A 21860-nucleotide genomic window follows, 5' to 3' on the forward strand; every position below is an offset into this window, starting at 1 on the left:
CATAAAAGGCATCCCAATGGGAAAGGAAGAAGTAAAACTTATCTTTATTCCCAGATGACAAGATCTGCATATAGAAAATCTGAATGAATGTACAAAAAAACAAAAACCAAACTGTCAATTAATAAATGAATTCAGCAGGGTTGTAGGTTATAAGATCAATATACAATATTCAGTTCTAGTTCTGTACACTAGCAATGAATGTTTTGAAGTGAAATTAGGAAACAGTTTCTTTTACAATAGAATAAAAAATATTAAAATATTTGGGAATAAATTTAACAAAAGAAGTGTAATTCTTATATACCAACAGCTGCAAAACATTGTTGAAATAAATTAAGACCTAAATAAATAGAAAGATACCCAGATATCCTACATTTATGGATTGGAAGACGTAATATTGTTAAGGTGGTAATACTCAGGGCCCTTGGCTTTCTCAGTTGGAGGAGCTTGTGACTCTTGATCTCAGGGTTGTGAGTCTGAGCCTCACGTTCCGTGTAGAGATTACAAAAAAAAAAAACTTAAAAAAAAAGATGGTAATACTCCCCTAAAATTAGTATTTTGAGAAACTGTCAAACTATTTTATGTGAATTATCTCAAACAAAAAATAGTATAAAAGATAAAAATAGTACAAAGATAAAAATTGAAATAAAACTACCAATATGAGTTTAAGGTTCACATTATTTGGATATTCATTTCTTTTTGCATGGAGGGATGAGTTAGACAAAGACTTTTAGAAATGTATACATGTATTTATAATTTATCATTCTCAAAAAAATGCATGGAACCTAATGGGAAACATTTAAATACTTAAAGTTGCATAACAAAGTTACAAAACTCTAAATGATATAATTTAAATAATAAAATGTATTAATTTACAATTATGAAGTAAAAACATGTTATTCAAGTGCCATGCTTTAAATATTTACCTTCCTAAAGCAGGATAATAGGAATTACTCATTAGGATGTATTCTACTGATAAATTTTACTTTACCTTTCATGAAAATGCATTGCAGAAGTTGAAGTCAAAGATACTTAAATGAGATTATTTACTTCATTCAGCCAACATTCATTGAGTGTGTACTAGGCGCAAAGGTGATTTTAACAGGCAGTGTATTAGGAATAACATTCTTGTTGAAGTTTTTATGCTGGAAAACTTTTTCCTCCTTTTCTCTGGAGCCATAGAGGTTATTGTATTTGAACAAGAAAGTCAGGTCTTGCCTCTTTAGCTACAACTAGAAGCCGAATTACTGATGAACATCTTAGATAATTGGTTTCAAATCCTTAGCTGTAGAGAAAAGAGAAAGTATATGGATATTTTGCTCTGTTATCATCACTCATTTTTTTGGCTGCCAGTGCACTATTAAGGTCATCCTGATGGAAGTGAAAGTTTGTGACACCTTATTAAAAATGTATCTTGAGACTTTCAGTCAGTGCCCTCTAGTGGTCTTTAAAATTCCTTGTTTTACAGTGAACATTGAAGCATTATGGTCATAACTCAGGCCATGTACATCTTAAGTCTACTCCTAGATCTCAGTGATTATTAAGACACACTGAAGCATTGCATTTTCTTTATAATTATGAACCACTTAAAAATTGGGGGTTTACTTTTTTTTTTAATTCTATTTGAGAGAGAGAATGAGAGAGAGAGAGAGCATGAGAGGGGGGAGGGTCAGAGGGAGAAGCAGACTCCCTGCTGAGCAGGGAGCCCGATGCGGGACTCGATCCTGGGACTCCAGGATCATGACCTGAGCCGAAGGCAGTCGTTTAACCAACTGAGCCACCCAGGCGCCCGGGGGTTTACTTTTTAATTATGAAAAAATATTTGTTGTGATAGTGTGGTGTCAAGTCTGTATGTTCTTACATAGCTGTTTGTGACCTGCTTTGAGAGTAAGTAAATCCTGTGGGCAAAAAGCAGTTTTTTTTTTTCTTTTTTCTTTTAAGTTAGGAATTCTAGGGGTGCCTTGGTTGCTCAGTCAGTTGAGCGTCAGACTCTTGGTTTTGGCTCAGGTCCTGGTCTGGCAGTTGTGGGATGGAGCCCCACCTCGGGCTCTGTGCTTGGTTGGTGTGGAGTCTGCCTCAGAATCTTTCTCCCTCCTACTCGTGTGCACGTGTGCACTCTCTTTCTCTCTCTAAAAATGAATGAATAAAATCTTTAAGAAATAAAAAATAAAAACTAGGAATTCTAACATATCTCAATTTTTAAATTTAATAGATTGATATGCTGCTGAAAGAGTATTTACTCTCTGGAGACATATCTGAAGCTGAACATTGCCTCAAGGAACTGGAAGTACCTCATTTTCACCATGAGCTTGTATATGAAGTAAGGTTACTTGATTACTTTGGCATTCCAAAGAGAATTATTAAGTGTTCCTTTTTGTACCACAGTGACTTAATGCTTCTTTAATAGCATACATCTTTTTTTTTTAATTTTAATGTTAAGGGAGTATGTTGTTTTTAAATTTTTATGATGATTATAATTACATATCAGACAAAAGGAATCTGATACATTTTAGGAGCAGTTTCTTTATATGAATTAATGACCAAACATTTGTTCATTCATTCATTCAATTTTTAGGCCATTGTAATGGTTTTAGAGTCAACTGGAGAAAGTACATTTAAGATGATTTTGGATTTATTAAAATCTCTTTGGAAATCTTCTACCATTACTCTAGACCAAATGAAAAGAGTAAGTATAACATTATTTTGAACAATTTTAGGCTCATACCTTAAATGTATAATGATTGAATAAAGATTATGAATTATCAGTGAAATGTTCTTTTAGGTATATTTAATAGTATTGTGCCTGTAGTTTCTTTTTTTAAAGATTTTTATTTATTCATGAGAGAGAGAGAGAGAGAGAGAGAGAGGCAGAGGGAGAAGCAGGCTCCCAAGGAGCAGGGACCCCGATGTGGGACTCGATCCCAGGACCCGGGGATCATGACCTGAGCCGAAGGCAGATGCTTAACCATCTGAGCCACCCAGGCGCCCAGTTGTTTGTTTTTTTAATGGTTGTGATTATTTGACCTCTTGTCGCCATTTCTTACAAGTAACACTTTAGTGGGTTTTTTAAGATGTGATTGTTCTTCCTCAAGAGTTCTGCTTTTAAAGATATGATAGTTTCTATTTTATATCTAGAAACAAACATGAATATGATCTTTTAACAAATATACTTTAAAGTATTTAATTTATTCCTATTTAAAATATTGGGGAGGTTCTTACTTCCCTTATTTTTTAAAAGTGTAGTAAATGTATATGGAGAAGTAGTTGGTGAAGAAATGTGTCCAATGTCTGATGGATGTCTACCTAAACTCTTTTGAGAGAACAATTTTAAAGAAGACATTCTATGACAAATATACCTGCTGTTAATACTTTTCAAGGATCAGATCTGACTTCATTCTAATTTTATGAACAGTTAAGGCCTTAAATGTAGCTTGATGACAGTGATGGGTTGTATGGCATTATGTATTTCATATGGGCTAACATTCTGTATATAATTTTATTGTTTTAGGGTTATGAGAGAATTTACAATGAAATTCCAGACATTAATCTGGATGTCCCACATTCATACTCTGTGCTTGAGCGATTTGTAGAAGAATGTTTTCAGGCTGGAATAATTTCCAAACAACTCAGAGATCTTTGTCCTTCAAGGTACTTTATTACTTTTTTCACATAAGATACTGGCTGAGTGCTTGGGAAGGCTAAGCTAATTTTCTGTCATTCCAGAAAAATTCTGGAATTCTGTCAGAAAAATAACATCTCCCCTAAAGCCTCTCAAGTGAAAATCATCTGTTTTGAATTTATGTAAAAACAAGGGCAAAGCTTATTTTGCCCCCTTGTAAATCTATACAGGGCTACTTCATGAAGTCCTTGTTCACTGGAAGGAAACTAACTTTGTGTAGTAGTTCTGTGTACCAGGCTCTGTTCTAAGTACTTGAAATATTATTTCAGAATAGATATTATCACCAGTAAGAGGAGAAAATTGAAGTTTAAGGAAGTGTAGTATACCTTTCCTAAGGTCACACATGGTAGAGGCCAAGGATGAATCCAGACCTTTCCTGGCTTCAAAGATCTATGCTCATTCCTGTACTCCATGTGACTTCCTTTTTCTCCTTCATGGGATGGAGAATTAAGGCTAACTGGATCTTACCTCATTGGAAAGTGGATGTGTGTGATTCCTTGGAGATGATATATTTGTGCTACTAGAATCTAACTCTTTAGGAGTTGCTGAGTTTTTTTTGTGGTTAAAATAAAGCTTATAATGAAGTTTATAAATAGGTATAAATGTTAGTAATAGCTAAACTTGAGTATGGTGTATGTCTGCTTTATGTGCATTTTAAGTTTTTGTGATTTTTAATCTCAAAATTGCGAAGCTTTGTCTATTTTTATTGAAGTTGATTGTGAGAATTAAGTCTTAGAAAAAATAGTTCCTAGTAGTGTCTTTTCCTCTAGAAAGTTTAGAAGCCATTCAGAGAGAAGGAAGAAGATAGAGTTTAATGGCTTTGATAAAAATGTTTTAAAATATAGATCTCTAAAAATATATATATAGAGAGATCTCTGCTTGGTGATGGCATCATTTATGTGCCAAGTGGTACACATCACTAAATACTGTCAGCTTTGGTAAGGTTCTTGATACTTACTGCTCTGTTCCCCATCTCAGTCTCTAATCTGAAGCCTTTATGTGCAGGAAAATGTAGCTGATTTCCACTTAGACTTAGTATGAAAAGGGGTCAACACCTTGGCACTAGCTTTTTACTTTTCAGCTTCTGTTCAGAAGTCTTAACTGGTCATTTCTATTGTGGCTTTACTCTAACGATCAGTTGAGGAGATACCTAAATGTTCTTTGTTTGCCATAGAACTGTGATTTTTTATCCTCTACCCATTAGCTTATTTGGGTGAAGTGCACATTTGTATGTGGTCTTGAATGCTTGTGCATGTTGGTTTATGGTCAGAGAATGAGGGCTAATCCTGAGCAAACTCTGTTTTCCACTCTGCTTTAGGCTGCTGGTCAACTATTTCTCCTGGGTTGTTGGCTACTCTGTATAGCTACATATACAGCATAAGTGTGGTTACATTATGAAGCAAGGGCTCTTGAGTTTGAAATAGTAGGAATTCCAAAATGGGGCAGAGACTGCAATTAATTGGATTCTGATTTGTTTTTGCAGGTACAAGTTACGGCTTTTCTACATTTGAGGAAAAACTAAAAAAATTTTTTAAACATGGGTATTTTCATAGGTTCTGTAGCTCTAGTTTGCATAATTCCAAGTCATGTTGGTGTTTCTTTGGCTCACTGTTTAGTTTTCAAATACTAGTACTACATAGTAGGAGTAAATATTAAAATTCTAAATAGCATGTTTGCTTTATATTTTAATTTTTTAACATGACTCCATTTAGTCAATGAACTTATTTTAATAATTAAGCTTTTATTTAACTAAAAACTGCCTACATTAGCAGTTCATTTGATTTGTTAATATCCTAGGATATGTAGCAGGGAAAGAGTCTCAAAAGAATTAGAGGTATGCTCACTTTTTTTTTTTTAAACAATAAAACCCTTCAATACCTAATGACTAACCAAAAGAACCCAAGGGTTTTTTTGGTTTTGATCTGTAGTCAGAATTGGTATCCATTTTCATGCTTGTGTTCTTTTCATTACAGGGGCAGAAAACGTTTTGTAAGTGAAGGAGATGGAGGTCGTCTTAAACCAGAGAGCTACTGAATATAAGAACTCTTACAGTCTTAGATGTTATAAAAAAAATATAAATATATCTGAATTGTAAGAGTTGTTAGCACAGGTTTTTTGTTTTTTTTTTTGAAGCACTTGTTTTTTGGGTACAAGGCGTTTCTGAAATTTTATAAACTTAAAATTTAAGGGGAATTTTTAAAGGACGTGTTTTTTTCTTTTTATCTTTTTCTTTTCTTTTGAGGGTGTTAAGGAGGGACAGAAGAGTAACCACTTCCTAAGTGGAATATTCTCATAAGCTACCTTTTGTAAGTGCCATGTTTATGACCTAATCATTCCAAGTTTTGCATTGATGTCTGACTGCCACTCCTTTCTTTCAAAGACAGTGTTTTTGTAGTAAAATCACTGGTTTATACAAAGCTTTATTTAGGGGGTAAAGTTAAGCTGCTAAAACCCCATGTTGGCTGCTGCTGTTGGAATACTGTGCTTTGGGAGTAAAAAAAAAAAAAAAAGTTATTTCTTTGTCTTGAAGAATTTTAAGAAAATGAGTTAGTCATAAGACTTATTCATTTTTCCAGGGAACATATTGATTGGTCTTAAAGACTAGACAGTTAAATAAATGGTGGCTGGAACATCTATTTTTCTACAAAACTGGAAAAATGAACCCGGTTCTAAAAGAATGTATGACAAAATAAAACATGTGAAGCAGTGTTGATTCTTTATTGGGAGTACACATATTTAGGTCTTTTTAAAAACTTTTATTTTACACAGCAAATTTTAAATCCTATAAGGGAGCATATTTGAACCTAGTGAATTTAAATTTTGTTCTTTGCAAACTTAAAAGTACAGTAGTAAATTCTTTTAATATTATCTGTGGGAAATGTATACATGTTTTTTGATCTTCTCTAAAGCTCAGTGATATGTTAAAAATACAATACGTTTCATCATTCTTAAGTTCTGTTACCAGCTAATGTTTGTGTTACAAAGTTATTCTTCAGAGACTCAAAAAGTTTTTACATTTATCCAGTGTCTGAGAAATAGTAGCTACCAATAAATAATAGTTCTGTTCTTATCAGTTTAATAATAGTTCTCTAAAGAATGATCACATTTCTAACCTCTTTTGCAGAGCCTAATTACTCAGCAAGGCCTATGCTAATTTAAATAGTCTATTATTGATTATAGCAACCAGCCAAGAATTATATTCAGATTAACAAACATATTCTTAGGAATATGCCCCTTACAGGTTTAGGGAGTCTCTTAGAACTAAAACCCCAAATTTAATGTTCATATTTATCTCATGGGCTCCTTCAAGTCCATATTTTTTTCTATTTTTAGGGTTTTAATTGTGTTTGATACCTGGATGATAAAGGTAGCCCGGCAATTCTTTAGTCCTTAAAGTCAGTATCATTAAAAGCTCAGGGGACTACTTGATAAGTGAAGGTTTCTTAAAAATCCTATTTGTTTGAGAAATACAGTCTTGTTATTACTGGTAGGACCAGTTGGTCAGGCAAAATAGCCTTAAATATGAAACACAAAATTCATAAACAAGTTTTAAAATTAGATAATAATGTAAAAGCCCCAAAACGCTTTGTACGAGATTAGAATGTACCTTCAAGTTCAGTTTTTAATAAACATGTAAAGATTATCTGAATATAAAAGTTGCATTTAGTCACTTGTGCCTAAGAATGTTATCTGTGAGTCTTAACAGTAATAGGAATGGTGAAACAGTAATTTATGGTTCCAAAGACTTGGGTAAAAAAGAACAATAAAATTTGGGTTCAGTTTTTTAATTGCTCATGTTCAATACAAACCAGAGTGTGTCTAAATTCACAGGTTTCATTAGTTTTGGGTATTTTTATTTTATAAGCACTATCAGTTTTATTAACACACCATCTTCAGTATACAGATGCAAGTTATTGTCTAGCTATTGTTAATAGTAAGGCAGGGTATTCTGTAGAACTGCAAAGTTACCATTCAGTGAGTTATTTGCTGTTGTTCCTTTTCTGCCATTTCTTGTTGGCGAATCGTATCCTGGGCTGCTTGCTGCATTTTCTCCAGTTTTTCCAGAGTCAGAGATTTTAAGGGCAAAAGTTTGGGTTTACACAGCACCATTGTGGTTATATCTTCCACTGACAACTGCCCTAAGTTTAAAAAGAGAGAATTTAGTGAGATGGCCCAGTTGTATGGTGGTTTGGATTTGCAGCTAGAATGAAGGTCTAAAAGACTTAATCCACTGTCAATGAAAACTTTTGTTTTCAGTTATTGCTAATATATCAACATTTAATTCTAGGGAGTTCATAAGGATGACATTTTGAACTTCCTACCTAAGATTCTAAGCTACCTATGAGACACAGAACATTTTGTATCAGATGTCTAGTCTGCAAAAAGATTTGGGAGAAATACATAGTGCATATGAAAAAGTATGGTATTAATAATGAATATTCATTAATATGAATGTTTAACTTAAACCATCAGCCTTTAACAATTGCTTGACTTAGGTTTCTTTCTCCCCACTTTCAGACCTTATTTAACATTAGTGAATTACTATTTTTTCACTGAAAATTTCATATTTTAATCTGCAAATTTGAGTATAATGGGATTTCTAGGTTTAAGAAACAGTGCTTCATTTGTCATCTTTTTACTGGGGAAAAAAGCAATGGATGAGTTCTTTATAATCTACTAAAAGAAACATAGTAAAAGTGGACAGTAAATGTGGCATACAGGACACAAAATAGTTACAGATGTTTGGCTATTGAGCCTGCTATGTGCCATGCCTACTATTTATTTTGGTCCCTACAATATTCTGTGACCTAAGTATTTGTTTAGATACCTTGTTTTGGAAGAACTTCCCGAAACATTGACTTCACTTCCGCCATATCTGAATTGTTGGATACAGCTAAGTTTTTTCCTTCAATGAGAAATCAATTATTAATATTCAAGAATGAATTAACAATGCATATTGCTTGAAATATTTCCATTGTAGTTTAAGAAGTAAAAACACAATTCCTATAGAAAATGAAATATCCTATCCTAGCATAATTTTCCCATTAATATCTTGTGGGTCTTTTCATTGAAACAAAGTTGAGAGAATTCGTGTAAGCATCTGGACCTTGTCAACATTTTTTAACCAGTGGAGGTGTCAGTTTGGAAGGCTACATGTTCTAAATTTTTTCCCCTTGTGAAAAATTAGGTAGGACTTCATTTTTTTAGACATAATTACCTAATAGATATCAGCTGAGGAAAACCAAAAGCATTTATGTGCGGCTATTTGGTTCAGTGATAGCATCTCCCTAAATGGTGGATGAGGTATAAAAAATTGCCATTTGGGAAGTGTGGGGTAGGGCAGGTAGGTAGGAGAAAGGGGAGGTAGTAGGTAAATATTTCCTAACATTCCCACTTCTCAATAGCTAACAGCTGGTTTCTACTTAAATCCCTTTGCTGTAATGACAAAAAGCATCCTAAGGATCAGTTACTGGCTACACAGCTGACATTTGTAAGGAAGCAACACAAACAGGTGAAACTGGCTCTTGAAGAACAGAAGTGAGAGGTTTGCTTTCAGTTTGCTACTTTCCTCTAATACAGGGATACTATATGCTAAAGTGCCAGCAAATACCTTCATCTTCAGTATTTTGTTAAGATACCAGCATATATACCAGCTGGCTGATGACATTTGTTTCCAGTGTTAACATTCCAGATTACTGCTGTGCTGTATATTCAAGGTGTTCTGGGCTGTAATTTGTAGCACGATCCTTTTCCAAACAGATGCTCCTCCAGACCCACCTGTTTTGTGATATTTCACCATAGTGATGCAACCTTACCACGTGCCTTTCACAACATCACCAGAGAAGAAAGATTTATTATTATAAAGTGGTGATGCTGGCATGGCGCCTGTCTTTACCACCCACTGCAAATTAGTTATAATCAAGTGAAGCTGCTTCTGGTCTCAGTTATTCCCACTCTACACACTTTGACATTTGTAATAAAATCTTCCTACTCTATCCACCAAGCTTCTTGTTCAAATTCCTATTCTGGAACATCTAAAGTTCCTGAGGAACCTCTATCCATTTTCCAGAACTTTGTCATCAAAATTTACCCCTATGCTGATCTTTTTGGGAGTGAAAATGAAATAGGGAATGGACCACGAATAAAGCAACTCATCACTAACTGGAATCTGAGATAAGTGCAATACGCAGTTTCCTTACAACACACAATTTCTTCTGCCACATTTCTTGTTACTTAGGCCTGCCAGTGGTACCTAGTAATCATTTCCCTTTTTTTCCCCCCAGATTATGTTGAAGGCTAATAGCATTGCAAATCCCTCATTAGTCTGAATATAGCTATAATAAAGTCTCTCCATCAAAGTAAAACAATGAAAATATTCAGTAGGCCCTTATTTGGTGCACATCTGACATGATACGCTGCCAAAAGGGAGGATAGATACTACAGATGTTGATAAATGTGAAGGAAATAACACAGTAGCTAAGTTTTTGCATCACCAAATTTCTTAGCAAAACAGTGGATGAATACTTAAATGTTTTATAGAATAGCAACTGCAGCTTCTCAAAACTCAGTCACTATCCTTTGCCCTCTCTCTTCCGTCTCTCTTTCACAGCCAAAATCTGGCCCCAGGAAAACAATGAAACTTGGTGCTCTACCAAACCTTAGTTCTCTTGTTTCACTAAGCTGCCATTGTTACTGTAAAGGGTGTGGGGCCAAAGGCCTGGTAGGGAGTGGGTTGGGTCTGGTGTGGGGAAGATCAGAGCCGGCAGTCACTTGCCTGGGTGGAGTGTCTGCTTTAGTAGGGTTGGTTATTGTTCCTAGGCTCTCTTCCCCACCCCCCCCCCCCCCCCCCAGGCATCAGCAGGAGAGAAACAGGAAGGGAAGGGCTAAAATAAGCAAGGTGGTGGCAGGATGGCCCTCATTGGCAAGGCTACATTGTCTTGATAATCAACTGCCCAGGGAATCCACAGAAGTAAGGAGCATTTCTTTCCTTTACTTGGTGGCCTGCTAATAGCCAAACCTGGGCGTTTTGTCTGGTGTAATGTGCCCTAAGGAGTTGTGGTTGCTTCTAAGGGTACTTTCTTATTATGATAGGTAAGATATATGCAACATTAGGGACATATGGGTCAAAGAAGAAACATACCAACCATGACTGAAATTCATATTATCTTACAAGTGCCATGTCATTCAGTTCAATAAATGTGTCTGGGAGCCTGGCTGGCTCAGAAGAGCATGCAACTCCTGATCTCAGGGTTATGAGTTTGAGTCCGCTGGGTGTAGATTACTTAAAATCTTAAAAAATATGTGTCTATCATGTGCAAAGCACTGTTCATTAGTGAACAAAACAGATAAAACCCACCTTTTGAAGCTTAACACTCTAGAGTAAGGGGAGAGAAATAATAGAATTTTGTAAGGTAGTAAGTGCTATAGAATATAAAATAGTTTAAAGGAATTTAGGAGTGCTGAGGGGGGTATTGTAGTTTAAGTAGGAAAATAATCATGGACTCAAGAAGGTGAAAATCACTGTGACGTCATTTTGGTGTGCATGTTATATTTTCTGAATTTGCACAAAAGTCAAAAGCCTGATAGTATCCAGCGTTAGAGAAGGTATAGGGAAATGGGCATTTTCTGTTGGTGGGTGGGGTTTTTTGGTACACATTTTTTAGAGGGATATTTTGGAGTATCTATTAATAATTTTGTATTATCTACTGATGCAAAATATGCACATTTTTTTTTGACCCAAATGTTCTACTCCTAGTAATAAGCCCCAAAGAAAACAATGCACCAGTGTACAAAGATCTAAGAATAAGAATGCTCATTAAAGCACTGCTTTGAATAGTAAAATGTTCAGCAGTATATCAAAGGTTAAATAAATTATGGAATAGCCATACAATGGACTACTATGTCAGATTTTAAAATGTTACATTTATCAAGATATATTTTAAGAGAAAACATTTAATTGCAGAAGTAAAATTCTTACACTAATAGAACCTGGACTTTTAATGCTTAGAGAATTCAATGTCAATCATTTTTTGAGGCTCTTGGTCCGGGTAATTGGAAAATAATCTGCTTCCTCTTTCCCCATAGTTTCTTTAGTTTGTAATCTGTCCCAGAGATAATGGTTTTGATAGATAGTACATTTCGAAGTCATGACGAAGTAAGCAAAACTGTCACAGCAACTGAGCTGGATGCCTAAAATTAATGCAGAAGAACTTGGAGAGAAACCAAATCTTTGTCATGAAAGATTTACTAAGTTGTAAGAGTGGGAGCTTAGAGACACTTAAGTCTAGGAAGGATTACTACTTTAAATCAATCATACCCATATTGATAAATTAATCTTACAACTTGGACAAGTTAAAAATTTCTGGGGTGATTTAGTTTGATACCTAATCTAAATTATGTGTGGGACTGCACAAGAACACTAAAGTGTACTTCTGAACCCTGAGAATATATGTCAGTTGTCCTCAGATTTTATGCTTACATAACACCCAGAGATTTTTAAAAACTAGATAGAAAAACTAAGTACCCCTTTAAACATTTCTAAATTGACATATGAATTTATCATTAAGTTCAAGTAGTTATAATTTCCAGCATATTTAAAAATACTGTTACACCAGTCTTTTAAACACCTATCCAATATAATATGAATATAGAAATTTGACAGCTATTATCATCCATTAATAAAAAGAATGAAGAACTCTAAGTCAGAAATTTGTATCTTTTTCTCCCTAGACCTCTGTTACCATTCCACTTAATTTTATTGTAATGTAATATATTTTCATGCTTACACATATTTTAATGGTTGATTTTCCTACCATATTTCTCTACAAAAATGTTTATAAATTTATTTACTATTTATTTGTTTTTTAAAAGTAGGCTCACTGTGGAGCCAACATGGGGCCTGAACTCATGACCCTGAGATCAAGACCTGAGCTGAGATCAGGAGTCAGACACTCAACTGACTGAGCCACCCAGGCACTTCAGAAACGTTTATGAATTTAAATGAAAAACAAAAATATTCTGGATTGAGTTATTATAATTTTTAGTAAAAAACGAATCAAAACAATTTACATACACATGGATAAAATAATTACTGAAGATGAAAAATAAAGTTAGTGGCTATGTATCTGTAAATAAGGACAGAGCTTTAAAAGTAAATACTGGACAGTAAAGACTAGAGTAGAAAGGATGCTCTTTTCAGGACAAGGGCACTAATTCTTTCAGAATGGAAGATAAACAATATAAGAGGAATTTGGGATCATATGTTGCTTTCCAAACACATTTTTTCTTTCAACAAACATACCAAATGTCTATAATGTGCCAGCCACAGCTAAATGAAGGAGATACAGTGGATAAACCGGTTCTCTTTGGGGAACTTGGGGGAGCTGCATAGGGGAGGGAGAGACACACGTAAATAAATAATTACAAGTGAATACAACCTACTTTAATAAAAGCATGTGTACTGTGCCTTAAGAAACCAAAACCAAAGTAACTTGGTTGGTTTAAGATAGGTGACAGTGGCTGGTCTTTGAAAAACTACTAAATGTGATACTAGAATGAGTCCCACAGGATGAATGGGGGTTTACTATGCAGAGAAGTAGCTGTTTAGCAAGGGGACAGTGTTCTAGACAAAGTGGACAATATGCTCAGAGTCATTAAAAGAAAAAAATCTAGGCAAATGGCTAGAGAGTACAGTGTACATACACTGTATGTACAGTGGTGGGACTGACAAGGTGGAGGCCAGTTCATACTCAGCCTCAAATGCCACGCCTCAGAGTTTGGGCTTTATATCCTATAGACAGAAGGGAGCTAACTGGATGGCTCTGAGTGGGTATATGACATGTGATTAGTTTTCTGGAAACACATTCTAGACAAAAAGGAAAAACAAATACTAGAGGCAAGGAGATCAGTAAGGAAGCTATAATTATTTAGGTAACATGATAAGGGTATGAGCAAAAGCAGTGATAAGCATCAAGAGGAGAAGATACAAAAGGTATTCAAGCATATAAGAAGTTGAGATTCAAATATCCTCCATTATTCCCCTCATCCCCCACAACCTCTGGGTGATAAAGAAATGATCAAGGATGACTGAGATTTCAAGCTAACATTTTTGAGTGGCTAATGCTGCTACTAATTGAAGTTGAGAACACAGAGGTGGTACAGGTTAAGGAGGGGAGGGTAGAGACCACTGGGTAAAGATACACTGGGTATGGAAGTTCAACAGGAAGGAAGGACTGGATGCCCAGAGAGTCAGTAGTACAGTAGTATAAGCTAGAGAAGTGGATATAATCACCTAAGAAGAATATGGAAAGATGGCAGATGGTGGTAGGATAGGTGTGGGAAAAAGAGATGAGTGTACACATGTAATGGGTGAGAGAAGGATCTGGAATCAGGTTAGTTATTTAAACAAATTAATTTTCTAAGCCTTAGTTTCATCTGTAAAATAAAGCTTATAATGGCACTGACTTTAAACAGTATATTAAATGACATAATTCATAATTCATTATCAGTCCCTACCAACTGGTAAGAAGTCAATGGATATCAATGATTCTTAAAGATAAACCATTACAATATTGTCATAAAATTAGGTTCTTAGAAAAAATAAGTTTACTGACATGTATTAAAGTTATAGAGGCTAATTATTAAAACAGAGTGGAGAAAACCTTATAGGCAAGCAGGAACACTTAGAATTCTCCACCCATCCCCTTTGCCTTATAGGTATTACCTTATAGGTCATCTTAAAGGAAGGACAGTTTCAATGCCCAGGAATCTATTTTAGCTTCTTTCCTTTAGTCTAGCATAGTGGCCCTTAAATTTTAGTTTGCTTAAGAATAACAATAACAGGGGTGCCTGGGTGGCTCAGTTGTTAGGCGTCTGCCTTCGGCTCAGGTCATGATCCTAGGGTACTGGGATTGAGCCTTGCATCGGGCTCCCTGCTCGGCGGGAGGCCTGCGTCTCCCTCTCCCACTCCCCCTGCTTGTGTTCCTTCTCTCGTTGTGTCTCTGTCAAATAAAAAAACCAACCAACCAAACAAAAAAGAATAATAACAGCACAGTGTTTTAGTACAAAATCATCTACTTTATACAGATATTTTAAGGGATTTTCTACAGTAATTCTGAAAATAAACAACTTTTACCCTAAGAGGTGATTTTAGAATTGAATTAGCCATTTACCCACCTCCCACTGCATCTCCTAATACATATATACATATACTAAATTTAACTAAAACCAGGTCTAGGAAAAGTTATTTTGTCAAACATCACATAATTGGTAAGTGAAGAAACAGAATTTGAATTCATGTCTGCCTGACTCCAAAGCCTTGGTCTCTTCAGTTTTCTCTGTGTTGCATCTGTAGCAATGGCCTAAAGACCCTAGATGGATCTAGTATGGAGACCCACTGCAGGAACATGAACATTTAAGAGTATGTTAGATAGGGGCGCCTGGGTGGCTCAGTTGTTAAGCGTCTGCCTTCGGCTCAGGTCATGGTCCCAGGGTCCTGGGATCGAGCCCCACATCGGGATCCCTGCTCCGCGGGAAGCCTGCTTCTCCCTCTCCCACTCCCCCTGCTTGTGTTCCCTCTCTCGCTGTCTCTGTCAAATAAATAAAATCTTAAAAAAAAAAAAGAGTATGTTAGATAAGAGGATAGATTACAGTATGTAAAAGCCAATGAAGGTTAAGGTAACATGGCATCCTCAGTTTCTACTGAAATGGGCAGTTTAAGCTGCTAATGACCCCTGCAAAGGAGGAGGAACATAAAATATTAGTCAAAGAGTAAATCTCAGGATAAACATGTAAGTGCAGCATACTGACAAAAGCACTGCATTTTTTTCTATTTACTACAGCTTTAACCAACATGTTTTTCTATTTCTTGATTTCTTTCTCCTTAATTTGAGGATTCAGCATTCCCAATTGTCATGTTTGATACCATCCTAAAGAAATCTCTTAGTAGGAAAAAATACTGTTGTTTTGTCTGTGGATTTTTTTATAGCATTAGTATTATTTTTAAAAGATGCCACTGGAACTTTAAAATCTCAAGCTTAATTAGAAATATGCAACACTTTAAAAGCTTGCAAGTTTTGCATTTTTTCCTCTGGCAGATTAGTTTATATGAGGACATATTGATAAGACCAAGATCATGGGTCAAAAAGCTGAAAAAGACTGTCAGCTTTAGATGGTACACTATTTTCATCTAGCCATCTGGAAAATGTAGGCTATCATCTTATAGGGGGAAGACAGAGAAGGGGGATAGATTACTAAAATCCAAATTTCATTCATATACAAATGGGTTAGAAATATTGAAATGAGGGGCACCTGGCTGTCTCAGTAGAGCATGTGACTCTTGGTCTTGGGGTTGCAAGTTTGAGCCCTGCATTGAGTGTAGAGATTACTTAAAAAAATACAAGCTTAAAAAAGAAAAGAAATATCAAAATGAAACATACTGTGAATGTCAATGCCAAGTCTTTGTTTCTAAAAATGTTTAGGACAGGATTTGGATGTTTCTAAAACTGTCCTCCTAGGTCACACTAAAGTCTTAGTCCAATATTTGATCTTTGTTAGGAGCCCCAAGGAGCCATTTTGTGGATCAATGTGGTTAACTTCCATATGTGCCTACTACTCCTAACTTGCCATTAGCTCTTCATCATAATTCTTTTTTCCCCTCCAGTAATTTATCTTAAACTTTTTGTTAAAGATTTTATTTATTTAAGAGAGAGAAAGGAGAGAGCAAGAGTGACAGAGAGAGAGCATGCAGAAGCGGGGTGGAAGGCAGAGGGAGAAGCAGACTCCCTGCGGAGCAGGGAGCCTAATGCAGGAGTCAATCCCAGGACCCTGAGATCATGACCTGAGCCAAAAGCAGTCGCTTAACTGATTGAGCCACCCAGGCACCGTAATTTATCTTAAACTTATCAGCTTATCCTAATTGTATAAAACTCCATTTTTAAAGTTTGAAATTGAATGCTTCAGAGTATTCTAGGATTCCAAGTATTTTAAACAAGCTGTGATAGTAAAATCTCGTGTATGATTTAAAACAGAAGCTGGTACTGGAGGTTTTTTTTTCTTTTTCTTTTCGGATTAATCTATTTCACATTTATACTTCAAATGGGATACAGGGTTGTACTCTAGCCCTATTGCTAACTAGCATGACCCTGAATACATTTGTTAACCAATTATAGGTTTGATTTTCTCATAAAAAGCACGTTTAGTATCTGTCCTGGGTTGTAAGGTTCAAATAAAAAGTAGATGTAAAAGTGCTTAGAAATATAGTGTGACATTTATTATTCTAGGTTTAGTTTTCCTATCACTATAAAATAAGAATATAATAATGGCCTGTTCTAGGTTTCCCATTAAGTACCTTCTGACTCTAAAAATTCTGACTCCTTATCAACATTATAGTACTTATAAGACAGCATGAGCTATTTAAAGATGTTTTCCTTTAAAAACCTGTTATATTTACTTTTAAAGAGCATGTGCTGCCAAACTGTGCTCTTAAGAAATATGTTTTTAAAAGATTTACTTATTTATTTGAGAGAGAGAACACATGCATGTGTGAAGGGGGAGGGGTAGAAAGAGAAGAGAATCTTTTTTTTTTTTTTAAGATTTTATTTATTTATTTGAGAGAGAGAGAGAGAGAGAGAGAGAGAGAGAGAGAGAGAGAGAACAAGCAGGGGGAGTGGCAGTGGCAGGGAGAGGGAGAAGCAGGCCCCCGCTGAGCAGAGAGCCCAGTGTGGGACTCAATCCCAGGACTCTGGGATCATGACCTGAACCGAAGGTAGAGGCTTAACCCACTGGGCCACCCAGGCGCCCCAGGAGAAGAATCTTAAGCAGACTCCTCCATGAGTGTGAAGACTCATGTGGGGGCTCAATCTCACAACTCCAGCTGAACCTAGAATCAGATGCTTAACTAACTGTGCCACCCAGGCACCCTTCTTAAATATATTTTTAAGAAAATATGATAAAGCAAATCTATTTCACAATATAATTCAAGGCTGAGAAATGTGGACAAGTTTTTAAACTGGTGGTAAAGAGTAAAAACCTTTAAAATTGTAATTGAGGGAATGGAAACAGTGTACATTAGAATCTATCTTGAATTTTTGATGGAGGTGATAAGTGGTTGTTGCCTAACCTAGAAAAATAAATGCACCTGAAATATGGCAAAAAACATTTCTAAAGTATTTTCAGATTCTAGTCTTAGTATCAATCCTGTTTTCACATAAGAAACACAGGTCATAAACTGGTGGCCCTTGGTCCTATCCAGTTAAATGTTTTGCTGGCTTGCTAATTATTTAAAAAATATTTGAACCAGTGTTTTAAAATTAGAAGATTTCACATAAAGTCCAAATTTCAGGTCCTCTTGACAAATCTAGCAACACTGGGCCCATATTCCTGCATGGCAAAATTTGGCTACAGCTGGGAAGTAATGTCCCATTTAGATGAACACGTGGAGTTCTCTGGTCCCCTCTACTGCCTATTGTTCTTTTTCCCTTATCATCCCCACTGCTACAGGCACTTGACCTCACAAGTTCAGTAGAATACAGAACCACTATAACACATTATATGCCAAATGCCCTATTTTATCATTAATAGGTATTAAGAAACAAAAATACAATCTTTGAGAACTGAGGGAGGCACCAGAAGCAATCTGTTTATATAAAGGACAGTAGAGGATATTTTTTGGTGACTATTTACTAATTTAGATCCTTTTAAGTAAGTTCAGTCTGCTTATTACAGGTTGTGGATGGGGGTGGCAGGAATGGTAGGAAAAATATGAAATATTTTATTTGTTTTATTCAAGACTTTTGATAGATGAATTTTCAAACACGTATTAGATCTCTGAATGTAAACTAACATGAAGAAAAGGTGAAAGAGGGGGCCCAAAAAGAAAGTGTTTTTCAGCAGACATAAAGTAGTAATGTTCATTCTCACTCAAGTGGCTGCCCACATGCTAGCAGAGCTTAATCTGGACTGATAATATTCATCTGTAGATGCCAAATAACATCATATGTCATGTGGTTGGAAACTATAGTAGTTCTATTCTGTTTTGCTATCTGGCATCTGCTAGTAGAAAAATGTTGCAACATGTTCAATTTGGCTAATTAATTTAGACTCATGTGAATAAAATGTGCGGTGTCTAGCTCTGAACTGTGCCTAGGCCTAAGAACAGGAACTATTCTTCTTGGATGAATTTGGATGATGCCACTGGTTCTGGTATACTTCACCAGCAGACACTACTATTAAGTTAATAGAAAATGACACATCCTACTCACACAAAATACCAGATGGCCAGCAGTTGCCTTGGTATCTGCTTTGATAACATCAAGATTCATCTGTATTTGAATTGCAGGGCCCACACATCTTTCATCAACAGTCCTCAGGGTGCCAGGACTTGACACTCATGAAACTGTGCTGACATCAGTACACTGCTGCAGATTGTATCACATCAGCTCCAAGTGTTGGTGAAGTAGCAGCAACACTTTACTACAGGGAGACAGTCCAGGATACTAGCACTTACTCTCCACAGACAGGAGGATTAAATGCTAACTCTTCTTTGTAGGATACCAAGGGTGTGTGTGCAGAGAAGTGGGAAGGATTTAACTAACAACTCATAACAATGGTAGATATAGTTACATTTGAGAAGGCTTAATCATTATTGGTGAAGTATGAATACTGTGAAGTATTCTTGCAAAATATGTGGAATTTAATTAAGCCTCTAGATCAACTTCTGACTTACAAGAAATAAGAAAAAAGGAAACATTCAAAAACACCTCTGGCCTGAACCCTTTAAAATGACAATGTCACAGGGAAAAAAAAAAAACGATAGGGGAATTGTTCTAGATTAAGGCTAAGAGTTTTAACACCCAAATACAACACATAAACATTGACTGGATCCTGAATTTTGTTGGAGGAGCAGGGGAAAAGGTATAAAACATATTCTTGGGTCAAATGAGAGAATATACATACAGAGTAGATTTTAAATATCACAGAATTATTAATATCCTTAGTTGTCATAATGATACTATGTTTTTCAGGAGAATTTTATAATTCTTAGGGAATACGTTTTGGAAATTTTAGAGGTGTCTGCTTAACAACAGGTGTCTAACCTATTTCCAAATAGTTTTATGACAGTGAAAAAAGCATGAGAAGGGGTGAAATAAATATGGCAAAATGTTAACTGTTGGATCTGCGTGAAGGGTATATGAATGTTTATTACAGTCTTTCGACATTTTATATGTATGACTTTTTTTTTTAATTGAGGGAAGAAATCATGTTGCAAAAACTTCAGAAGGGCAATCCAAGAGGCTGAGTAACAAGAACTACACTGAATTTAATCAAATGAAGCTGGCAATGTCTTCAGCACCCGGGAAACACCAAATATATTCAATGTTTTAGTAAGTATTTACCAAAATCATACGTGCAGAATATGACAGGGAGATGAATCTACAGATTCATCTAATAGACAAACCGTTCTATTTAGATGTAAACATAGCAGTAAAGCTAAGAACTTAAGCAGCTGTTATATAAAATTGTGGTTGTCATAAAAAAAGTACAAAAAGTGCTAGGTAAGCACAGAGTAAATTACTTCCTGTTGCAGAGAATCTGGAAATACATCTCCAAGGATAACTAGGGCATGGAAACAGAGTCACAAAAGGTTAGTGCCTCAGTGATGAATCTTGGAAGAAACAAGAATAGTTCATTTTGGCTCAAGCATGAGTAGTATGGAAACAGAAAGAAACTAAGTAAAGAAGGTAGGTTTGCACCCTTGTTGACTGGCTGGGTAAATACAGTTTTCATTTTACCTGAAAGTTCTCCTGGTCTTTTTCCCGGCAACGTTAGGCATCCAACCCAGGATTACCAAGATGACTTAACGTTCTTGACTCAAGCCTACAGAAGAAACTACATGAGATAATGCGACAACTCTGAAAAAAAAAAAACCATATAAAAGTATTACGGTATTCTTAAGAATATTCACAAACGTTAAATTGTTTAATAAAATGTAGGCATGGAAGATAAGGACGGTATAGCTTCACCCAGAAATGCAGTCATTGCTTTTAAGCCCCCAAAGGAGTGAAACAAAAGAACATTCTTAATGTTAAGACCGGAGGCAGGAAAATAAGACTCAGAGGTGTTGCCGAGGCGGTGGAGGACCACCTTCCTCCTTTCTAGGTGGTAACGGAAAACGATTTCCACAAGCTCCAGAATTCTCCGTCCTCCAAAGATCGGGGTGAAAGCACTTAATAGGAACTTGAGGGGCGCGGTCAGGAGCTCCAAGTTGCGCGAGTGAGGAGCTCCGCCCCGCGGCGCGCGCCTAAGCCCCCTCCGGACCCGGGGGCTGCAGCTGGGCGCGAGGGGCCGAGGGAGCGGCCTCGCCCCACAGGGAACCTCAGAGGGGCGGGGGTGGGGCGGGGGTAGGGCGGGCAGGCCAGCCCGGAAAGAAAACCTTCTTCCAGCGGAAGCGGCTGCGAGCCCCGCTCACCTCCTCGGCTCTCCGTCTCCCGCGCGCCGTCTAGCTGGGGGCTGCCTCACGGGACAGGGCGGACGGACCCTCACCTCACTTTGCGACTCCAGCTGGAATGGGCACTCCCTGGGGTGCCGGGGGCTCTGGCTATTCCCACCCTTCCGCCATGACCCCATTCAGAAGTGCCAAATGCAACTTCCGGGCAGGACAGGGATTTTCGGAACCCTAACCTCCTGTCCACCTAGGTAAGTGACCAGACGTCCCAGCAAAATAAGGGCCAGGAAACCTGGTTCTTCCTCTCCCCCATCCCGGGCAGGTAGTTCTGAATATGAATTAAGTTGTCTAACCTGGGATGTCTGGTCACCTTTAGTCCTTTTTCGGGCCTACTTACAGATTTACCTTCCCAGACGGCTCGACTGTTGCCCGGGGCAACGGTGAGATTTGGGCGAAGGGAAAACTACGTCACACTGGAGACGGGAGGCCAGGAAACTCCCTGCCATTATCAGTTATGGCTGCCTTAGCTTCAACAGTAACTTCCGATTGCGAGTTGTCACTCTACCCTGCTGGAGGCTTACTCTGTGGCTCCGCTTGCCAGCGGCACCCAGTGGGCGGGAGAGAGGGTAAGAGCAGCTGAGGAAAGGAAAAGGGCGGGGCGAGGGAAGCTGGCGCTAATGTCTCACTCTGATTGGACCGCGTCGTTGGCGCCAGTGCCTCACTCTCATTGGGCAGCGTCGG

At 36.9% G+C, this 21860-nt stretch overlaps 3 protein-coding genes across 13 annotated transcripts in view; 2 read left to right on the forward strand and 1 right to left on the reverse strand.

The window, feature by feature from the left end:
- The window catches only part of PDCD4 (programmed cell death 4), a 28426-nt gene extending 22042 nt beyond the window's left edge, over positions 1–6384 (forward strand). For all 3 annotated transcript variants that reach the window (XM_035724256.1, XM_027596178.1, XM_027596179.1), the window contains exons 9-12: positions 2210–2317; positions 2573–2683; positions 3506–3645; positions 5650–6384. In XM_035724256.1, coding sequence (XP_035580149.1) covers positions 2210–2317; positions 2573–2683; positions 3506–3645; positions 5650–5710 — 420 coding nt within the window. In that variant the 3' untranslated portion in view covers positions 5711–6384. The remainder of the gene's footprint in view (positions 1–2209; positions 2318–2572; positions 2684–3505; positions 3646–5649) is intronic.
- On the reverse strand, positions 6381–21687 carry BBIP1 (BBSome interacting protein 1). 9 transcript variants are annotated; one of them, XR_003520330.1, is made up of 4 exons: positions 21218–21294; positions 20467–20551; positions 8505–8582; positions 6381–7815 (listed from the first exon to the last, which is right to left on the reverse strand). XR_003520330.1 is itself a non-coding variant. In XM_027596187.2 (4 exons), the coding sequence occupies exons 3-4, from the start codon at positions 8548–8550 to the stop codon at positions 7649–7651; spliced, it is 213 nt and encodes a 70-aa protein (XP_027451988.1). In that variant the 5' UTR covers positions 8551–8582; positions 20467–20551; positions 21525–21687; the 3' UTR covers positions 6381–7648. The 9 variants fall into 9 exon arrangements, 8 of the variants coding, with proteins under 8 accessions (XP_027451988.1, XP_027451987.1, XP_027451984.1 ...); XM_027596187.2 differs by lacking the exon at positions 21218–21294 and adding an exon at positions 21525–21687; XM_027596186.2 differs by lacking the exon at positions 21218–21294 and adding an exon at positions 21473–21687.
- SHOC2 (SHOC2 leucine rich repeat scaffold protein) overlaps positions 21242–21860 on the forward strand; it is an 88678-nt gene continuing 88059 nt past the window's right edge. Inside the window, exon 1 of the mRNA XM_035724255.1 lies at positions 21242–21370. The gene's annotated coding sequence lies outside the window, so the exon portion shown is untranslated. The remainder of the gene's footprint in view (positions 21371–21860) is intronic.

This window comes from Zalophus californianus, chromosome 15 (assembly GCF_009762305.2).
Source record: "Zalophus californianus isolate mZalCal1 chromosome 15, mZalCal1.pri.v2, whole genome shotgun sequence".
Lineage (NCBI taxonomy): Eukaryota > Metazoa > Chordata > Mammalia > Carnivora > Otariidae > Zalophus > Zalophus californianus.